The 19,767-nt window shown below is 40.0% G+C and overlaps 1 protein-coding gene across 1 annotated transcript in view; it reads left to right on the top strand.

Annotated features, from left to right (window-relative positions):
* LOC135713557 (ras-related protein Rab-27A-like) overlaps window positions 1-19,602 on the top strand; it is a 90,634-nt gene extending 71,032 nt beyond the window's left edge. Inside the window, exons 2-3 of the mRNA XM_065236680.1 lie at window positions 18,483-18,677; window positions 18,740-19,602. Coding sequence (XP_065092752.1) covers window positions 18,522-18,677; window positions 18,740-19,255 — 672 coding nt within the window. The 5' untranslated portion in view covers window positions 18,483-18,521 and the 3' untranslated portion in view covers window positions 19,256-19,602. The remainder of the gene's footprint in view (window positions 1-18,482; window positions 18,678-18,739) is intronic.
* The last annotated feature ends 165 nt before the right edge of the window (window positions 19,603-19,767 follow it).

Genomic DNA, 19,767 nt, shown 5'->3' with positions numbered 1-19,767 from the left:
AACAACTTCAGAGAAATTCGTAAATTTTCAGATAAATTTTCAAAAGTTCAGATATTTTCAGTTAATTTGTAGAGCTTTGGGGAATTCCAAAGAATTTTTGAAACATCTGCAGAACTTTATGGAAATCCAAGAATCCACAAAGAAATTTACAGAATTTTAGAGAAATTCGAGGATCTACTGAGAAATTTATTGAAGTTTAGGGCAATACAGTACTTCAGAAAACTTTACAGAATTTGTAAGAAATTTTAGGGACTTGACAAAAGTTCAGAGGGTAGATCGTAAATGTACTGAAAAATCTGCAGATGTTTAAGTAAATTTTCAGAATTTTATTGTGGTTCTTGGATTTTCAGAGAAATCTACAGAACTTCATGTAAGCTCGCTGATCTTTAGAGATATTTGCACAACTTCAGAAAAATTTGCAAAACTTCTGAAAACGGAACAACCGAGAAATTTTCAGATCTCCAGGAAAATTTGTTGATCTTTAAAGATATTTTACCAGAGAACAGAAACAAAACTTCATGGACGCCCGAAGGTCTTCAAAGAAATATAAACAATTGAGTTCTTAACAGAAATTTTCAGAACTCAAGGAATCATGTAGATCTATAGGGAACTTTTCTCACTAGCTTGTCGAAAGTTGGTATCGACATCCTGGCTTCCCTTCATATCGCAGCTCTTGAAAGACAAGATGAGCCAGATCCCTGCCGGTGTTCCTCCTGAGCAACCATTTCCTACTCCACAATGTTCACCTTTCCTACTCATTTTGTTTGGAGGCGAACCAGCCCCAGGCTGAAAGATTCCCTAATGAAGATAAATCAATCAAAATCCTTCTCATTTTATTTAAAATAATAAAAGCAAATACGCCCGCCGAAGCTAGAGCAATTTTCCGGTAATTCATCATGGAAGTATTTACTTTTGATTCCTGATACATTTTTGTTTTGAAATCTGAATTGACAGTTCTTTTGACTTAACGGCGCCGGTGGTGTAGTGGTAAGCGTGATTACCTCTCACCCCAGCAGGCCTGGGTTCAATACCAGTCGGCGCCGCCGGGATGTTTTGAGGCATAACATCTCTGATCACGCCTTCCTTCGGATGGGAAGCAAAGCTGTTGGTCCCCGGTTCATGAGTTGATGGGTCGATAGGTAGGGTCCAGGTGTGGGAGCTGCCTTCCTGGCACGTCGGTAGCATTGGTGCTCAGCACGGAAAACAAGATCGACGGAAAAAAACAAACCAAAGGAAAAAAAAAAAAAATTCTTTTGACTTGTGCAAGTAGTGTGAACACCAGCAAACAGGGGGGTTCGACAAAGTGTGTCGAAAGTTAATTCGAGAAGATGTTTCATTATGGCGGCGGTCAAAATCAGACCAAGAAATCAGATAGTCTAAACGGACCTTTAGCATAAATGAGACCCTATTTTCTTGGGGTCAACATATTGTTCCTCGGCAAAGTTCATTTTAAATTGCTCCAATGTTGCAGCAAATCTGACAGTTGATCAATAGATTTGGCTGTCACTTACCACACCGTATCACCAACGAATGCAATGTCCGCGGGGCTTCAGTTTTCCGGAGAAAATTCTCTATCCCGAGCACCGAAGCGATCCCGTGGTACATTTTCTGATGCCTTCCGCTTCGCTAGTTAGCGGGAAGGCGTTCATCGGCAAGGGGTAAACAACGCTACAGTTACTACACCACAAGCCGTCCGTCTGCGGCAGCACCATTCCGTTGAGGTTGGTTGCGTGGATCGTTTGATTAGGAAAGCTGGAAACGGGTGGCTAGCTTCTTTCCAGTAACATGACACAGAAGTGCCCAAAGAGCGGGGGTCGTCCGAAAGGTACCACACATGATGACAGCTACACCAGGCAAGGCCCACGGCTGTCAGAAGCAGCGGTAGCACCATGAAATGAGAAACTTTTATGACACAGTTACTAGTAGGACCAGTTGGACGCCCGCCACGAGAGCTTTATTGTCAAGTTTCATGACGTACTGTGCCATCGTGCGGGACAGACAGGTGCTTCTGTGGAACAAATAATCAAAGTACCATGCGCTTGCTTTGATGAAATTTAATGTTCCCATGGGAGGTAAACAACTATGTTTGGGTAGGGAATGCGACGTCTGTTGCTATTTTCTTGGAAATTTATGCGCTGTTGAGTTCTAAGTCTGGTAGAAATTTGATTTCCACACATCAATCAGCAATTACGTTTTTTTTTTTTTATTTGAGGATCAGCGATGTTTATCAAATCAAATGAAATTGAAAATAGATACACACATGGCGCCGATGGTGCCGTGTCAAGAGAGCAAATCAGTGGAGGGTAAAATTTAATTAGCAAACGAGTGCTTCCCGAAAAATCGAACTTTTCCATTTGCCCGAGTAGCACACTTTCATCACAATAAGTTACAGCAACTTGTTTATGACTGAAATAAGTCGTATATAAGTTTCTACAATTGATTTGTGACAAGCGTGCTGCTAGGGTGATGGTATACAGTAATGATCCGATTTTTTTTGAAAATCTTTTCTACGAAACCCATGCGATTTTTCAGCGGTCTTATTGCACCCAAAGCATACCTTGAACATCCATCTTGAAGATGAATGTAGAATTACGGTTATGTGAAATTATTGAAAGATAAAAGTATGATACGCGAAGAGGCTTACAAAATCGGGCCATGACTGTATATCTAGTGCGAAATGGTTGAAATGTGGGAACAAGGGAAACTCTGGAACCTATTTACCCGAGCTAATTATGTTCCCGGAACATGGTTTCACTAATTCATCTTAGTCCTCGCACACACACAAATATTTGCCGAAGCAGTTAGTTCCTATTCTGGGAAATTATCATCTGGAAAAATATTTTCTTTTCCACACTGTCGTTTTTGAGACTCGGTATTTGCTGGTGTTCGGTAACAGATGATATCCTTCGTAGATAAATATCACATGGATGGAGCGCTCGGAAAATGGAGTGCCAGTTCCAAGAATATTTAGCAACCGAGAAAGCAAGCGGTGGGTCAAAGCCTTGACGATGTCTGATGTCGGTCGGGGGAAATTAAGTTAACTAACTATTTGGGGCTCTGGAAAAGAGAAAATGATTCCTGTGGGAGCTAAAAGAGCTTCTTGGAATTTTATTACCCCTTGACAACTAAACTCATGATCTGTGAGTTTGGCGTAATCTTTCTTCAAACAGAAGGATCGGATATCTTTCCAAGTAGGCTCGTTAAAATTACAGCCTACTTTGGGCTCGTTTCCCGGGTATCATTACCCTAAAAGAAACGAAAGTTTTTTTTTATTAAATGGACCGGACAATGTTATATAGGCATAAGCACCGTCAAGCAGAAGTCAACGGGAGGGAAGGTGTTTGTGAAAATTAAGGCTCATTAACTTTCACCTTTTTCCTTCATTCTGGATCGGCATTTTTCCTTCCGGATGCAAATTCCTCTTCCCCGCTGCGAAGGACTGCGGGATGCTGGTAGCAAAAATTAGCACCGTAATAATTTAGGTATCACCGATTTGATATTGGCTCAGATAGGATCTTAGTTTTTATTTCGATCGTCAAACTAATGAACGATTGATAGTAGAGAGCCACCTAATTAAGCGGGTCTAATTAATAAATCATCCTGTTGAAGTTGAGTAAGATAAGAGCGTTCATTGGACAGGTTGGAGCAACTGAGGTATTCGAAATTTGTATACCCGGTTTTTCCCCGTAACCTAACCCGCGATTTTAGGCGTTTACCTCCGTAAAAACCCATATTTATCCACCGGGCAGGTGTATATAACCTTTGTTACCCAGAACAAACTCGTTTTTGACATTATATAGACAAATAAATTAGACCCTTATTTTTGTTTTTGTTTGTCTCACAGGACAATCTCGTTTTTGATATTGTCTTGAGAAAAATTAAGTCCTAGGTTTTATTTTTATTTGTCTCGGTTTCAGTTCCTTCAGGAGTTCCCTGAACCGTGGACAAAGGACCTATTCTAAAATCAATCGAGAATTCTAGATACACCTTTCAATATGTCCTACCTGTATTGATCGATTCGGATGATCTCGGAGGTTTACAAAGCCGAATGTCTCCAGAAGGGAGTCGTATGATGGCCCGGTGACATTTTGGCCGGATCTTGCGAGTTGTCACTACAGCCGGGAAGTACAACAATGATACAATGACAACGTCCAGCTTGTTCCGAAAAAACTTCAATCCACCCAATGGTCCCCAGTTCACCGCCATTGAAAACTACTGGGCAATTATGAAGAGGAAACTGAAGGTAAAAGATCAGTCAGTAAAACAGAAGCTCAGATGAAACATTGCACACTGGGCAAAAATTGACAAAACCGCGACTAAATTGAATATCTCGGCTGCCAAACGGTTTCAGTCAACATGTTATACATATTCTCAAAAGAAAAATTCTGCTGAATCGATTGGTTTGGCCGGAGACTTTTGCGTACCGAGATTGAGGGCCGGGATCAACTCGGGTTCCCGGTAAAGTAGGAAATGCCACTATCTATTGACATAATTTTGCACTTTACTTAACGTATATTACTGGAAATTGATAGTACTAAGTAAATATGGTGTAAAGACACAATATACGCCCTCAGGGAAGCTTTACTGGCCTAAAAGAGGATCCGGAACGATCGATAAAGTGGCCACATTCTAAAAATTGTCCTAGAACCTTGCGATTTTTTCTATGTTGATCAGAATCATGAGATCAAAGCGAATTTAATATGGAAACTGTATTTTAGAGTATACTGGCCATATTCTGGTTCTCCGGATAATCCGAATGATTTACAGAATTTTTCCTTAAATAATATATGTATAACATGTTGACTGAAACCATTTGGCAGCTGAGATATTCAATTTTGTCGTGGTTTTGTCAATTTTTGCCCACTGTGCATTGGTGGGTTAAAATCGCCAAAACAGAGAACGAGACTAGTAATCCTATATGATGTGATGTGATGTGAATGAACCCACCATCAGTGCAAGATACTTTACCGGTTGTAAAGTTTTGCCTGATGGTTTGTTGCAGCAGGGTGAATCAGTTTCATTGAAGACCTTTCGAAGACAAACCGACCAGATGACCATCTGTTATCACGTGACAAGGGACTGGCAAATCCAGTCAACAAATCCTTTGATTTACAGTAATGTTCCACCACATGCTCAAAAATGTATAGACAACCCATTTGGCGTTCAAAAATCGTTTCAAAGACACAAAAAATGGGATGGGAAGAATTTGTCAAATTTGACAGAATCGTGTATGTTTAAATAGATAAAATCAAATACGATCTCACCAAGGTAGCCTCAGGTAGCCAAGTATCAGGTCCAGCAACTTGCAATTCCTTGACACGAATACGACGAATAATGGAATATCTTGGTTCCAATAAAGGTTCCTCTTCGTTTTCGAAAACGTATGTCAGCGGCAAATCGCAGTCAATACATCAGCATGACGTACAACCAGTATCCCTTGGGAGTTGAAATGCAGGGCTTCTTCTGCATAGATGATTTGATTCCTTTTGAAATGGATAAACATGTTCTTGGCCATCTTCGAAAATGTTAACCGGATTAATAATCAAATAAGCATAAAAAACTCAGAGGAAAAAATTAACGTCATGTTCGTTCAAACGCGCAGCCTACTCTGAGACTAGTAATCTTACACACTTAGAAATGCCTAATCTTACACGTGACGGAATCCATCTTTGACATAAAGGATGAGACGTAAACAAACATGTCATGTAAAATTAAGTGCTCAGAGACTGAAAAGTTCGAAAATACGTTTGATTGAGCTGAATTTCGCGTCTATTATCGCTAACTTTTATGTCAAAATTGACGCTCGTATATGTCAGTCTCAGAGCACCTAAATTTACATCAATTTTTATAAGTGTGTATATATAGAGATTCACGAAAGCGCCCACCTTGAGCCAATCGAGAAGCGTAAAAAGTGCAGAAACTTAGCGATGAGTAAATTTTCCAGCGTTTTTCCAGGTTTTTCCTGGGAAAAATTCCCGAATATAAGAAAAGTCATGATTGGATTCACTCAGTCTATTGGTAATACTCTTTTAGACTGTGTAAGGTTTTCGTCAATTTTTCTCATTTTCCGACAGATTTTTGAGATTATCCACAGGAAAACATGTGGAAAATTTACTTATCGCTGCACTTTTCACGATTATACCCATAGGGTAAATAGAATTCAAATTTGTGTCGTTCTCATTGGCCGTGTGGTACAAGTGCGTTCAATAGTGCTAATACACGGTAAAAAGTTTTTTTTTATATATATTGCGTTTATTTTTCCATGCTCATTTGCCGTAGCTTTGCGGAGCCGATATTCATTGTTTAGATTACAAAATTTCTTAAAACTAACGTTAGGAAAGCGAGGGCCGTTTACTCGCGGCTATCTCGAGGTTAGAGGTAACAAATTGTAACAAATGGATGGCAGGGTAGGGATTAAGAACACAAGGTTTGGAGAGCAATATGCTCTTGATCTCGAACTAAGCGAAACTCTAATGAAAAAGACAAACATGGGGGTACACCGATGGGCAGCTAACAACATGGGAGAACACAGTATGCCACTAACTACTAAATCCTCAGATCTATCCATTTTAAAAACACATAAATTAAATTGCAATAGTTGAGGGCTCGCCAAAATGTCTCTAACGGGCCGCATAGGTTGTTTTCCTCGAGCCCTGAGGGATGCGGATAACTCAAATCTAGCAACACAATGGAGGATGCAGGACCAAAGCACGTGGTCGATATCGTGATAGCCACTACCACAAGCGCACAAATTGCTGCCTGCGAACCCGATTCGGAAGAAATGCGAGTCTAACGAGTAGTTATTGGACATGAGCCTTGACATGACACGTATAAAGTCACGGCTCAAGTCCAATCCTTTGAACCACGGCTTGTTCGACACCTGTGGGAGAATAGAATGTAACCATCTTCCCAGATCACTCTCATTCCATTTTTGTTGCCAGTTGGTGAGGACTTGCTGACGGGTAATTGACCACTATTTCAAGCAGTTTTGGCGTGACTTTCTACCAGCGATTTCACAAAACTGGACCAATTAATTTCTATTTTTTTATGAAACGCACAAATTTTGGCTACTTTTCTCGAGGTTCTAGAAGAAAAAAACTCAAAATAATATTTTATTTCAAAGCTCGAGTGGTAGTAAACGTCTTTTTAAGTGCTCGAATGAAGTGGTTAATTGAGAAAATTCTGCAAAGGCGATTTGTCGATCAAAAATATCGCCTTCCATAGCGCCCACCTTAGCTAGCGAGTCCGCTTTCTCATTACCCGGAATTGAGCAATGAGATGGGACCCAAGCTAAGGTGATAGTATAGGAGCAGTTAGATAAAGTACTCAATTGAGCTCGGATTTCGGTCAGAAAATACGGGGAGTGCTTCATCGGCCTCATTGATCGAATAGCCTCCAACGAGCTAAGGCTATCTGTAAAAATAAAGTAGTGCAATTTGCTCTACTGCGTAAAATATGGCTGCTAGTTCCGCAACGTATACGGAACAGGGTTTTTGCAGTTGATATGAAGCGCTAATAAATTCGTTGAATACTCCATATCCAGTGGAAGCGTTTAAAGTTGACCCATCTGTGAAAAAACTCCTATTGCTACTGTTGTTTGCAAAAATTAAGGGAACAACCATCGACCGCGAGAAAGGAGTACTCATCCAGTGGAGGAAGTGTTTCAACCGATTGTCTGGCATCAATAACCGCGGACGCAAATTTTTGCCAGTCAATGTTTTTCGTAAGATCGTACGCGATGTCAACCGAGCGAGTAGAAGATAAACCATTGGTTATATAAATTTTGATTGGCAAGTGGTCACTACCGTAGGGATCTCGGATTACTTTCCACGAGCAATCCAACGATAGTGAACTCGAACAGAGGGAGAGGTCTAATCTATTTTCTCTAGCTGGAGGTTTGGCTACTCGTGTTACTTCCCCAGTGTTTAGAATTGTCATATTGAAGCTATCGCAAAGGTCGTATATCAGCGTTGAGCGGTTGTCATCGTACATTTACCCCCAGCCTGTACCGTGGGAGTTAAAATCTCCTAATATCAACCGAGGTTCAGGTAAAACTGAGCAGATATCTGAGAAACCTTGGCGAGAAATTGCAGTTCTCGGAAGAAGATATACTGAGGCAATACTGAGGCTTTTACCCCGAACATTCCTGACATGCAACTACTTCAATACCTGTCACGGAAGGTAGATCGATTCTATAAAAGGAATGGAGTTTGTTGATCCCGAGAAGCACCCCTTCATACAAATCTGCTCGATCAAGGCGAATAATGTTAAAATCGTGGAAAGGGAGATTTGTGTCTGAAGAGAGCCATGTTTCACAAAGAGCAAATGCATCACAAAGTGAATTGTTAACTAAAAATTCGAATGCGTCAAGTTTTGGGATAAGACTACTACAGCTCCACTGCAGGCCTGAGATCATATCCCCGACCTCATTTGGAGAAGTAAAAACTTTTCTAAACCATCAAATAATTAGAATTATTGAATCAACTTTCCTTTGACGATAATGAAATATGTATCAACTTTCAAATCAGATAAAATGGGGGGGGGGGGGGGGGGAAGCCAAACATGTATTGAAGTTGGCACGGGGTGGTATCCACTAGCTGCCTAGTGTAGCTCCACTAAAGCCCACTAAAGACAGGAACTGCGTCCGGTGGTGGTTGACTTCTCCGTGTTTTCTGTTCACCTAGGTCGAAAGAATAAGTAATAACCGATGTGTCTATCTATCGTTATCCACCGTGTTCCACTCCTATTGCCACTTTGCCAAAGACTTCGCTTTCTCCACTTTCCGTACTCTTCTCTCGCTTCTCTCCGACCGAAGCACTCGCTGTCCTCCGCCGCGTGATGCCGATAGGGATCATTCCGGTGATAGCGCATACTGCTTCCGATGAGATGGTTCTGTACTCATGAGCCGGAACGTACTGCTCAGTTTCCTTTGGTTCTGCTTCGCTTCCAGGCTGGACCTACATACCTCAGTATCTAGCCAGAAGACGTAGACGTCTCTTGATATTGCTAGGAATAGCTAAGAATGTTCAGCATGATTCTAGCTATTGTGTTGATGGCCTTCCAAGCATTATCACAGACATATTCGACGTGGCTGTTGAAGTATAGCCGGTCATCGATCATCACTCCCACACTGTACCAAACCACCGCCCTATGTTCGAATGAAACCTCAGACCATTCAAATCGAAACATCGAAATCGCCTTTTCGGAATGATAGCTGCAACCGGATGACGGTTGTTTTGAAATCAGATGATTTTCCTCTCGAATACAGGATGAACATTGTTATGATAAGGGATAGGGCCTTCAGCTGGAATGCGTAATGCTCTCTGACTTTTTTTTGACTTAAATGATCTATATTTCTTGAATTTGTGTGGTTTACATGTATAACTTATCAAGTGACACAGATGCGTCTTTTCAACTTTAGTTCCTGTGAAATTTCAATTATTATTAATTACAGTTGCTAGTCCTATCAGGCCTGTTTTAGAGAATGACCACCTTGGTGGGATTGGTTTGTTTGAAAATTTGAAAAAGGAGACTACTTATAACTACTATTTACAACTACAACTAACCTACAACTACTATATACACCTAATCTACTATATACAAATTGCTTATCAAAGCATGTTCTGATAAATTACATTTTTGTGCAAATTTAGTCTTAATTTCGTTAATTTTGGAATCTATTTTGGCAATGCCTGCCTGTTCATGTAAATTTGTTATTCTAGTGTCGAAAGGACGATCAAGAACCATCCTCAGCACTCTATTCTGAGCGACCTGGATTTTGTTCCTGTGAGTCTGTGCACATGATTCCCACACCGAAGCTGCGTAGAGGATCGCAGGTGCTATGATTTGTTTGTAGACGGCCAGTTTGTTCACCCTTGAGAGGCGGGATCTGCGGCAAATCAGCGGATACAGACACCTAACCAAGGTAGAACACTTGACTACAGTTTTCTCTACATGCGAACGGAAGAGGAGCTTTTCATCGAACAACATCCCGAGATAGGTTACTTCGGCGGACCACTCAACCCTTGTGCCATCCATGATTACAGTACAAGATGGAGCCGGTTTCAGTTTGGGCGATTGCCGATGTAGGAACATGATCGCTTGTGTTTTGGTGGCATTGATTTTGATTTTCCACGTGGTGGCATAATCAGCAAAGGCGTTAAGGCATCGTTGAAGTTTGTTCGTTATTTCGCGAGGCATCCTTCCTTTGACGGCTATTGCGGTATCATCTGCGAACAGGAAAAACACGCAACCGTCACCGAGGGGAGGAATGTCGGAAGTGTAAATGCTGTAAACACTAGCGTGCACAGGAATCTTGTGAAGGAGGGGCAATTGTTTTTTCTATGGTGCATTTAATATAGGGATGGGGAGTACTCTAAAGTGCGTGGGAGATGGTGCTGTCCACCCACCACTGTTTCCCTACTGTTCAATTTAGCTAATTTTATTTATTTTTTACTCCGGTGGTGGTTCATCTTTTTCAATGGAAACTGATTTCAGAAAGCCAATGGAATTTGCCATTTTATCCCATCGACAATGTCGATGATGATCAGTTCGTCAAATGGTTGCAATAGTAGTGCTTTAACCGAAATGATACATTTGCTGCAATGTTGTTGCCTTGGTGGTTGGATTCAGCTGAAGTCACTTCAGATGGTGGTGATAGCACCGACAAACCGACATGAATGACCAATAAGAATCGCATTCTCTTTTCGCATGCACACTGCGTCGACAAGTACAAGGTTCAAACAGTGCGCATACCAGTGAAAAAACAGTCTTCCATCTTCCAATCTTGATCAGTGGTGTTGAGTACTTGGCACTGATAAAGTCTGCCAATAGTAGACGAAATACGCGTATCTGTCAAAAGAAAATAAACCAACACACTCAAAGCTCTTCATAAAAGTATATTGCTGTTTTCGTCCTTGAACTTGGCTTGTACTCCAGAAGTGCTGCGAGCCATTTGACTGGCACCGTCAAAATATACTGCCAACACCTGCTCCCAAGAAATCTGCATCTCTGTCAGGACTTCAGCAATAGTATTGAAGATGGTCGTCGCGTCTGTTTTCAACACCCGTCTCACACCCACGAATGTTTCCGTCGACCGATCATTATCAATATACCTGATGACAATCGCCAGCTGCTCGTGGTGCCCACAATCGCTCGTCTCATCTGCAATGATTACCACTGGTTTTCCTCGCAAGGATTTCGCAATGTTCCGCAACATTACATTGTGCAACGATGTAATCATGTCATTTTGAATACGGTTAGGTAGAGAACTACCCGCATAAACAATAACCATAAGATGCGCCTAATCACTAATTCGAGATATCATCCCAACTTTATGTGGTATGGTCACACCATCTAAGTTATCGTCAGTATATGGTACCTGTTTATTAGGGTACTTCGGCCTTATTGCCCATTTTGGGCCTATCGAGCAGAAAACTTCAAATAAATCCATGATTTCAGAGTTAAGAAGTCAATTATGCGTTTGGTACGATACTTTAGTTAATAAGCTTCCGAACGAAGTCAATGAGAACGCGTGATATGAAGGTTTGCACCCATTATTCCCAAAAACAAAAGAAGCGCTCCGACCGAATCATGTTTTATCTTCATCCGATAGGCCAAAGTGAATTCATTGGCGTTTCAATGGCGTTTCAATGCGTTAGGCTGAGTTTAGAATCCGTAGGCCGAGTTTGGGGTCAAAAAGCAGTGTTAGACTTTTGACAATATCTCAAAGATTGGTTTCCGTACCGTACGGAAAGGTAAATACATTTGGAAGCCATCAGTAATAATAACATTCCGTTTGGTGCTAAACTGCGCTAGATTAAGAAAGACTAAATGCGAAATCAGAATTCCTTGACGTTCTTTTCGGAATTTTTAGACCTCTATGAGCTTTTTTGAAATTCTTCTCAGAAGTGCTCTGGAATTATTTTTAGAACTCTTCTTGACTTCTACTCAGAACACATTGGAACTAAAATTTCCTTTGAGTATCAGAAGAATTTCTTCAGTATTATCCAGAAGTTATTCTCGGAATTAGCTAGAAATTATCGGTACTCTCTTGAAATTTTCCTCAAAATCCCTTCAGAATTTCAATCAAAATTTAATTTTCTCAGTATTCTTTTCGGAATTATGTTGGAACTATCTGCAGAATTCACTAGAAATTATTCACAGAGTTTTCTTGGAATACTCCCCAGAAATGGTTTGAAACTGTCCTCAGAATTCAATATCCTTGAGGTTCCTTGCGGATTTTTTTAGAACTCTTCTTAGAGCTCTTTTGATATTCTTCCCAAAAGTCCACTGGAATTATGCTTAGAACTCTTCATGATTTTTTTTTTCAAAACACCTTCGAACTCAAATTCCTTTAGAGTTTCAGAATTTTTTCCCGGAATGAATCCTCGGAATGCGCTTGAAATTTTGTTTAAAATCCCTTGGCATTTCACTCAAAATCTGATTTTCTCGGTTTTTTTTTTGAAATTATCTTGGAACTATCTACAGGATGCACTAGAAATTGTCCGTAGAATTTTATTGGAACTCTTCCCAGAAATATTTTGGAACAGTCCTAAGAATTCAATATCTTTGAGGTTCTTCTCGGAATATTTTAGAGCATTTTTTTCTCAGAACACTTTGGATTTGAAATTCCCCTAAAGTTTCAGAAGAATTTCCTCTGTATTCTCCAGAAATTCTTCCCAGAATTAGCTTGAAATTATCCTCGGAATTCCCTTGAAATTTTCATCAACATCCCTTTGGAATTTCATTCAAAATTTGATTCTTTCGGTATTATTTTCGAAATTATCTTGGAACTATGTGCAGGATTAACTAGAAATTATTCGCAGTATTTTCATGAAATCATCCACAGAAATCTTTTCTTTTGGAACTGTCGTCAGAATTCAATACCCTTGAGGTTCTTCTCGGAAATCAAGTTTAATTTGTCCGTCCATTCACCAAAACGTTGTAGTTTTTCTACCAGAAATGTTCAATAAAGCTTGCCCCTCCATTAACCAGAACTGTGCAATTTTTAGATCAGGAATTTTCAATTCAGCTTGCCCCTCCATGCAGCAGAATGTTTCAAATCATACACCAGAAATTTTCAATACAAACTTGCCCCCAGAAAATTTAACAGCAGAAAATTGGAATTGACCAGAACGATGCAAATTTTCCACCGTTAGCCTTCAATTAAAATTGCTTCTCCAATCTTCTGATTGGTGCCGATTTCCTTTTTCCATTTCCCACCCGACATTTTCAAATAAAGCTTGTCCCTATTTTCATATTTTTCATCATACATTTTCAGTAAAGCAGCTTCCCTCCAATCATCAGAATGGTGCAAATTTTACACCCGAAATTATTATTAAAATTTGTTTCTCTATTCAGCAAATTTAAGACCGAAAACTTTCCGAAAAGCTTGCCCATCCGTTCACCAGAACGGTGCAAATTTCCCACCAGAAATTTTAAATTTAGCTTAATTTTAAATAAAACTTGTGCCTTCATTTACCAGACTAGTGCAAATTTTCCACCAGAAATTTTCTGTTTATTTCATTTATCAAAGCGATGCAAATTTCGCACCAGAAATTTTCATTAGAGCATGCTCCTCCATTCACCAGAACGGTGCACAAAAAAATGTGAGTGAAGTTTGTTTCCCCATGCACCTTTGTGGTACAATTTTCAGGCTTTGCCTGTTCATGGAGAATGGTGCAAATTTTCCACCATAAATTTTCAATGAAGCTTGCATTCATCAGAACGATGCAAATTATGCACCAGAAAAAGTAATAAACCTTGCTTTTACATTCACAACAGTGTTTCCACCAGAAATTTTCAGTTAAATGTGATTCACGATTCAATTTTAGAACTAGAGTTATTCATTTTGAGTAGTCCATCTTAATGATATTGTTACACCAGAAATATTCAATAAAAAGCTTTTTCTTCGATTTACCACCACGAACGTGAATTTTTTAATCTTACATTTACCCTTTTCTTTTAACCCTCCATGAACAACCTTGAAAAAAAAAATTACACCAGAAATGTTTTGTATTCATCAATGTGGTGCAATTTTTTGACCAAAAAAATTTAATTGAAGTTTGTCCCTCCATGCACTTTTGTGGTGCAATTTTTAGGCACCATCTCAAAGGAATTGACTCAATTAAAGGGTTTCAATTTTACCTGCAAATCAAGTTATTAAGAAATCTAGATATTTTTTATCCTTACTTTGTAAATGTGGAAATAAAAATCTTATTTATAAAAGGTGGGGCAATTGCCCCAGCTTGCCCCACCCTGTGCACGCCAGTGGCTGTAAAGCAAGGGGCCCAGCAGACTACCTTGCGGGACTCCTGCTGGGATCGAAAACGTGTCTGAGAGACAACCATTCAACGATACCTTAAACGACCTTTGCTGGAGGTAGTTACGGGTGATTTTAATAAGATGTAAAGGAAAGTTGAAGTTACAAAGCTTGTACACAAGTCCATCATGCCAAACATTGTCAAACGCCTTTTCAACGTCTAACAAGGCCATGGCTGTGGACTTGGATACAGCTTTGTTACTTCGGATGTTATTCATCACCCGTACTAGCTGGTGATTGGTGGAGTGCCCCTTTCTGAACCCAAACTGTTCCGGAAGGAGAATGTTATTTTCCTCGACAAACTTGAGCAAACGATTGAGAATGCTCTCTGTAGAATGGTAGTCATCTTAAATTGAAATAAATTTAGTATTGGCTCAGCCCCTTAACATAAATCATTCAAAACGATGATTTAAATAATTCTATCGAACGTCATTTGTTGCTCTGAGCAGACAAACGAGGTGGAAGCATATAGCCATCGCTATTAGAGATGGTACGAGCATTGGCAAAGAGTGGAAACCGTTAATTTTCAATTTCGTGGTGGAGGAAGTTTCCTCTACCAACTAATAAGGGATTTTTGTATCCATGATGAATGGATATATGTAAATGTAAACAATCGATTTAATAATCTAATCTAAAGCATTTGCAAGTCATCCTATCCTTAAATTGTTGTCCTCTAAGCCCTGTATGTTGTACAGCCAATTTTCCAATAAATATCATCCTTCATATGTATGCTCATCAGTTGATGACGAATTCAATCATAAGGAAATCATCCGAAATTTGACAGCATATTGTTAAAGGGCTCGAGCAATACAATTGTTGCGAGAATTTATTATTTGGATTTCGTTGAAGCTACTCGTCTTTGCGGTGAGATCAGCTCAAAGCTGTAAAAGTTTATTATTTAGGAACATTTTAGGTTAATTTAGTTTAAGTTACTTACAATTAGTTTCCCATTAAGTATTTCACAAAATATTTCTCAGCAACAAATTTAATATATTGCGCATTTCACACCAAACTGGACTAATAAGCGCGTTTTCACTTATTAAAAAGTGTGATTAAAGTGCGAGCTTCGGTCTAATCGTCTTGGTGTCTTCGGTGCACTTATTTGTTATGATGCAAGCAATAAGTGCTCCGAACACACCAAAACGATTTGACGCAAAGGTGCACTTTTATCACACTTTTTGCATTTTTGGGGCAGTCCAGTTTCAGATGCAATCAGCAATACTATTAAGTTTCAATTTTATCAATTTCGTTCACAATGCGGAGACTTGAAGTATGTCTGCAAGTCTACAGGCACATACTTCAAGTCTCCGCGTACATCGTACGGGTTAGGCAAAAGATGTGCGTTTGACTTTATACTGTCGCATTAATAGCCCTTCGCTCATTTTCAACTTCTATTCAATTTTCATACTGCCGTACTCTAACGGAACTATCCACCTATCCTCTTCTAAAGAGCATTCTCTAGCTAATAAATTAACACACTAAAGCTTCATGTTAGCATTTCCAACCAACTCTGAAAAGCGCTAACTTCGTGTATGAAGTAACATAAAAACACTTTGAATTAATTTCAGTAAAGTTGGGGGTTCTTAAAAGATACTGATAAATGCTAGGCAGTCTAAAGAACTTTATAGAAATTCGTAATCGTTAGGCAGTTTTAATAACACCAGGAAAGTCTAGACTATTGACGAAGTTTTAAATTAGTGTAGATAATTTAATGAAAGATTCATGAAAATTAGAAAATCTTGAACTTCAGTGAAAATCATAGAACTATATTAATTATTTCGTTCTAATTCCATAAATATGCGGGAGCACAAAAGTTTCAGAAATTTAGAAAAACTTGGAAAACTTCACAGAAGGACAGTGGTCCTCAGAAACATTTCGGAAACTTCATAGAAATTTACTGATCAAAGATCCGCGGACTTCAGGAATTTTTATGAACATTAACAAAATGCGTGAGTATTTCAAAGAAATTTAGTAAGCTCCGAAAATTAGAGGATTTTCAGGGGGAGGTTAGTTCCGTTAGCCTCAGCAAAGTAGTGGGAAATTGAAAGCAGTTTTCAGATTTTCAGATAACTTCAGAGACTTTAAAAAGTTAATTGAGGTCTTTGCTTAAGTTCAGAAGTTCACTAAAGCCGAGCTGAAGCTTAAACATTTTTGGGACGTTCAATTAAATTCAGCGCACTACAACATGCTTCATGAGAACTGCTAAAACTGTAGAGAAGAATTTTAGAAAAGAACAGAGAACCTAAGAGCAGTTCCGATAACATTAGATAAGGCACATAAGTTTTAAAGAAGTTTAGAAAACTTCAGTGAACTTTTAAACCTTTAGAGGAGATCAATGATCATTAGTTAAATTGAGGAAACTTTAGGAAGACCTATAAAGTTCAGGGAAGTTTAAGAATTTGATGATAAGTATTGTGATCATCAGGCTAGTCTCTCAAACTACAAAAGAACTTCCAGGCAGTTTCATTAACTTCAAGAAAAATTGAAGTAGTTCTGAAGACCTTAAGAATAGTCCATTCCATATTCAGCGGAGATTTCTATAGAAATATTCCTCAACATATCGATGAAGCTATCCTCCGAATTCAATTTTCTTTTAGTTTTCCTCGGAATTACCTTGAAATTCTCCACAATAAGAAACCCCTTGGAAAGATTCTCCGACTATTTATTGAACTCACTCCTTCCCTTGGAATTCTACTACATTGGTAGTCTCCTTAGAATTCATTGGCATTTCTCCTCACAAATTCCTTAAATTTCTTCTCATAATTTGTTTTGCAAACTTTCCTGAACTTATTTTAGTTTTTAGGCACAACCCAAGCTACTCCGCGTCTATCGAATCATTTGAGTGGAGTGCTTTGAAGTTAAAAGAAGTAATTAACTGCTGATTTAAATTGAAGACAATATATTGAAATTTACTGCGCAACATCTTAACTCGAAGTAAGTTCGGGTGGTTTAGTGAATTTTGGTGATTTAAATCCATTTAAATAATTTATTACAGTTCATCTCCGTAAATATGGTCTTAATCGCAATTGCTAGCAAGATAGTGCTGGGTTTTGAAAATGTCCTTAGGTAAGTTTTTTTTCACTAAAGCGTTGCGACTCGAATCAGAAATTCACCGTTATTTAATAAATGAAAACTGCATTAAAATCAGTATTTCCAACCGTGAATTTGAGACATCATTAGTCAAACCTTACAAGCATGCGGTTACAGACAGATATAAATAAAAACTAAAAATGGACCGCTTCCCGTTCCCGTCCCACTAGTTTTTTTTTTGCAGTTTGCAAAGTTGCAGAGTTGCGAACAAGTGAGTTTGAATCTCTATCGTCCTTCAGTTGCGCGAGACCGAGTGGGTACCTGAAACCGCGATGCGACTACCCAACTCGCTCACTGCAACTTTTCCCGCGTTTACCACAAGCAACCGACCAACCGACCGCCCTAACATCATTTCGCTAATTGAGTTTTATTTGAACGTACGAAGCGGCAGAGGGCGGTGCTGTCATGGGGGAATATCCTTCAGGGATTGTTTGCCGAAGTGTGTCTGTGCTCTGGTGGTTTCCATTTTCGCATTTTAAATAATGATAAATTCATCGTAGCAAACGGTGACAAAAATATAGCCGTCACACGTGTGCAACATGGCTTGCTGCGATGGTTCGGTTGGATTATTTCCGGAATAATTCTCGTGGGATGATTTTAATTGTTTGGTCAGAGTGGGTTGCTTTGTGTCTAAATTGGACACGATTGTCCTACGGTTGTTGCTGCTGGATCCGTTTACGGCCAAGCGAATTACGGTATGTTGATGAAATTTTCCATTCGATCGATATAGGTATGCTTGATTCCTCGAAGCGTCTATCAATGCCAAAAGCAACAGCAGGTCATGAAAGCATGGAACGATAACAATCTGTTAATTTCCTTGCACGACTTTCTCAATGTGGTATTCTCGCTTCTGAACGGCCAAGCGTTCGATGAGGAAGGAGAGAACCATCATGGCATTCTGTTCATTAACTATTTAACATGGGTTTTAGCTTTAGCCAGTCAGCACGAACTTCCCTTCCCATCTCAAGCCATAACCACATGCATGTCATCTGAAATATTACGTTGTAGTCGATTTCATTACACACTAGCATCTTTCCTCCCTTCTCTTCCGTTTCCGTTTATCCTGCAGGAGGGCGGTGTTCATCAGCGGTCGGCAGCGTTTATCAGCATGACGACAGCGATAGATTACGATTATCTTATCAAATTCCTAACCATCGGCGATTCAGGCGTCGGCAAAACGAGCTTCCTCTACCAGTACACAGATGGCGTCTTCCACACCAAGTTCATCTCAACCGTCGGGATTGACTTTCGCGAGAAACGTGTCGTAAGTTTATCCTTCTACTCACGGTAAACCTTTGAATGATTTCTCCGCTTAAAATTTCCCAGCTGTACAACTCGAACGGCATCAACCATCGGATACACCTGCAGCTGTGGGACACGGCCGGGCAGGAGCGCTTCCGCAGCCTGACCACGGCCTTCTACCGGGACTCGATGGGTTTCATCCTGATATTCGACATCACGAACGAGCAGAGCTTCCTGGATGTGCAGAACTGGATGGAACAGCTGAAGCAGCACGCCTACTGCGAAGATCCGGACATAGTGCTGTGCGGCAACAAGGCCGACTTGAATCACAAGCGGGTGGTGAGCGAAACGAGGGCGCAGTGCCTGGCCGACAAGTACTGTATCGACTACATTGAGACGAGCGCCTTCACCGGCCATAACGTCAATGCGGCCGTCGAGCTGCTGCTGGATAAGGTTATGAAACGGATCGAAACCATCGTGCTCAGCTCGACGATCCAGGCCCGGAGGGGCGTTCCGATGCTATTTGTCGACACGAAGAACCCCCCGGTCAAGTTGGATGGCCAGGACGGTCAGCAGAAGGGTTCCGGCTGCAGGTGTTAGAAAGCGAAGCGTAGTTTTTTTGTACCGACTTGTTCGAATCTCTCAAGGCACGAATTAGGCAAATGTTGACGATGAATGATATTTTTATACGAAGCGCTAGAGAATCTAGCCCGCAGTTGGTTAGAGATTTGGGAATTGTTATGAACAATTTGATGTTTCAATTTGGTTTATTTTTGGAAAACGGAAAACCACACCGAGAGTTGCTATCAGTAGTATATATAAATGGTGTCTGTATTTTGACCAAATCTGTCAAAGAAAGCAGAAAAAAATAATATCGAAACCAAAAACAAAGATTGTGAATACGACAATATTCATTAGAAATGAAGCAAACCGAAACAGTATTGAATGTTGACTCCGTAGTTGCTGTATTGAAATGTTGGTAAAGGAAATGTGTCAGATTTTAGCCTGCATTTTTCGTTCACATCCGATGACAGCCCTGCGTTTGCTTATCTCGGAAAAGGCCGACCAAGCGCCGCGCAAATGATGATAAGACGGCCAAACGACACCGCCTA

Source organism: Ochlerotatus camptorhynchus, unplaced genomic scaffold, assembly GCF_037179485.1.
Source record: "Ochlerotatus camptorhynchus isolate MF236.1 unplaced genomic scaffold, CSIRO-AGI_Acam_v1.1 ptg000568l, whole genome shotgun sequence".
NCBI lineage: Eukaryota > Metazoa > Arthropoda > Insecta > Diptera > Culicidae > Ochlerotatus > Ochlerotatus camptorhynchus.
Note: the sequence above shows the minus strand (reverse complement) of the source record. Positions and strands in the feature narration are given on the sequence as shown.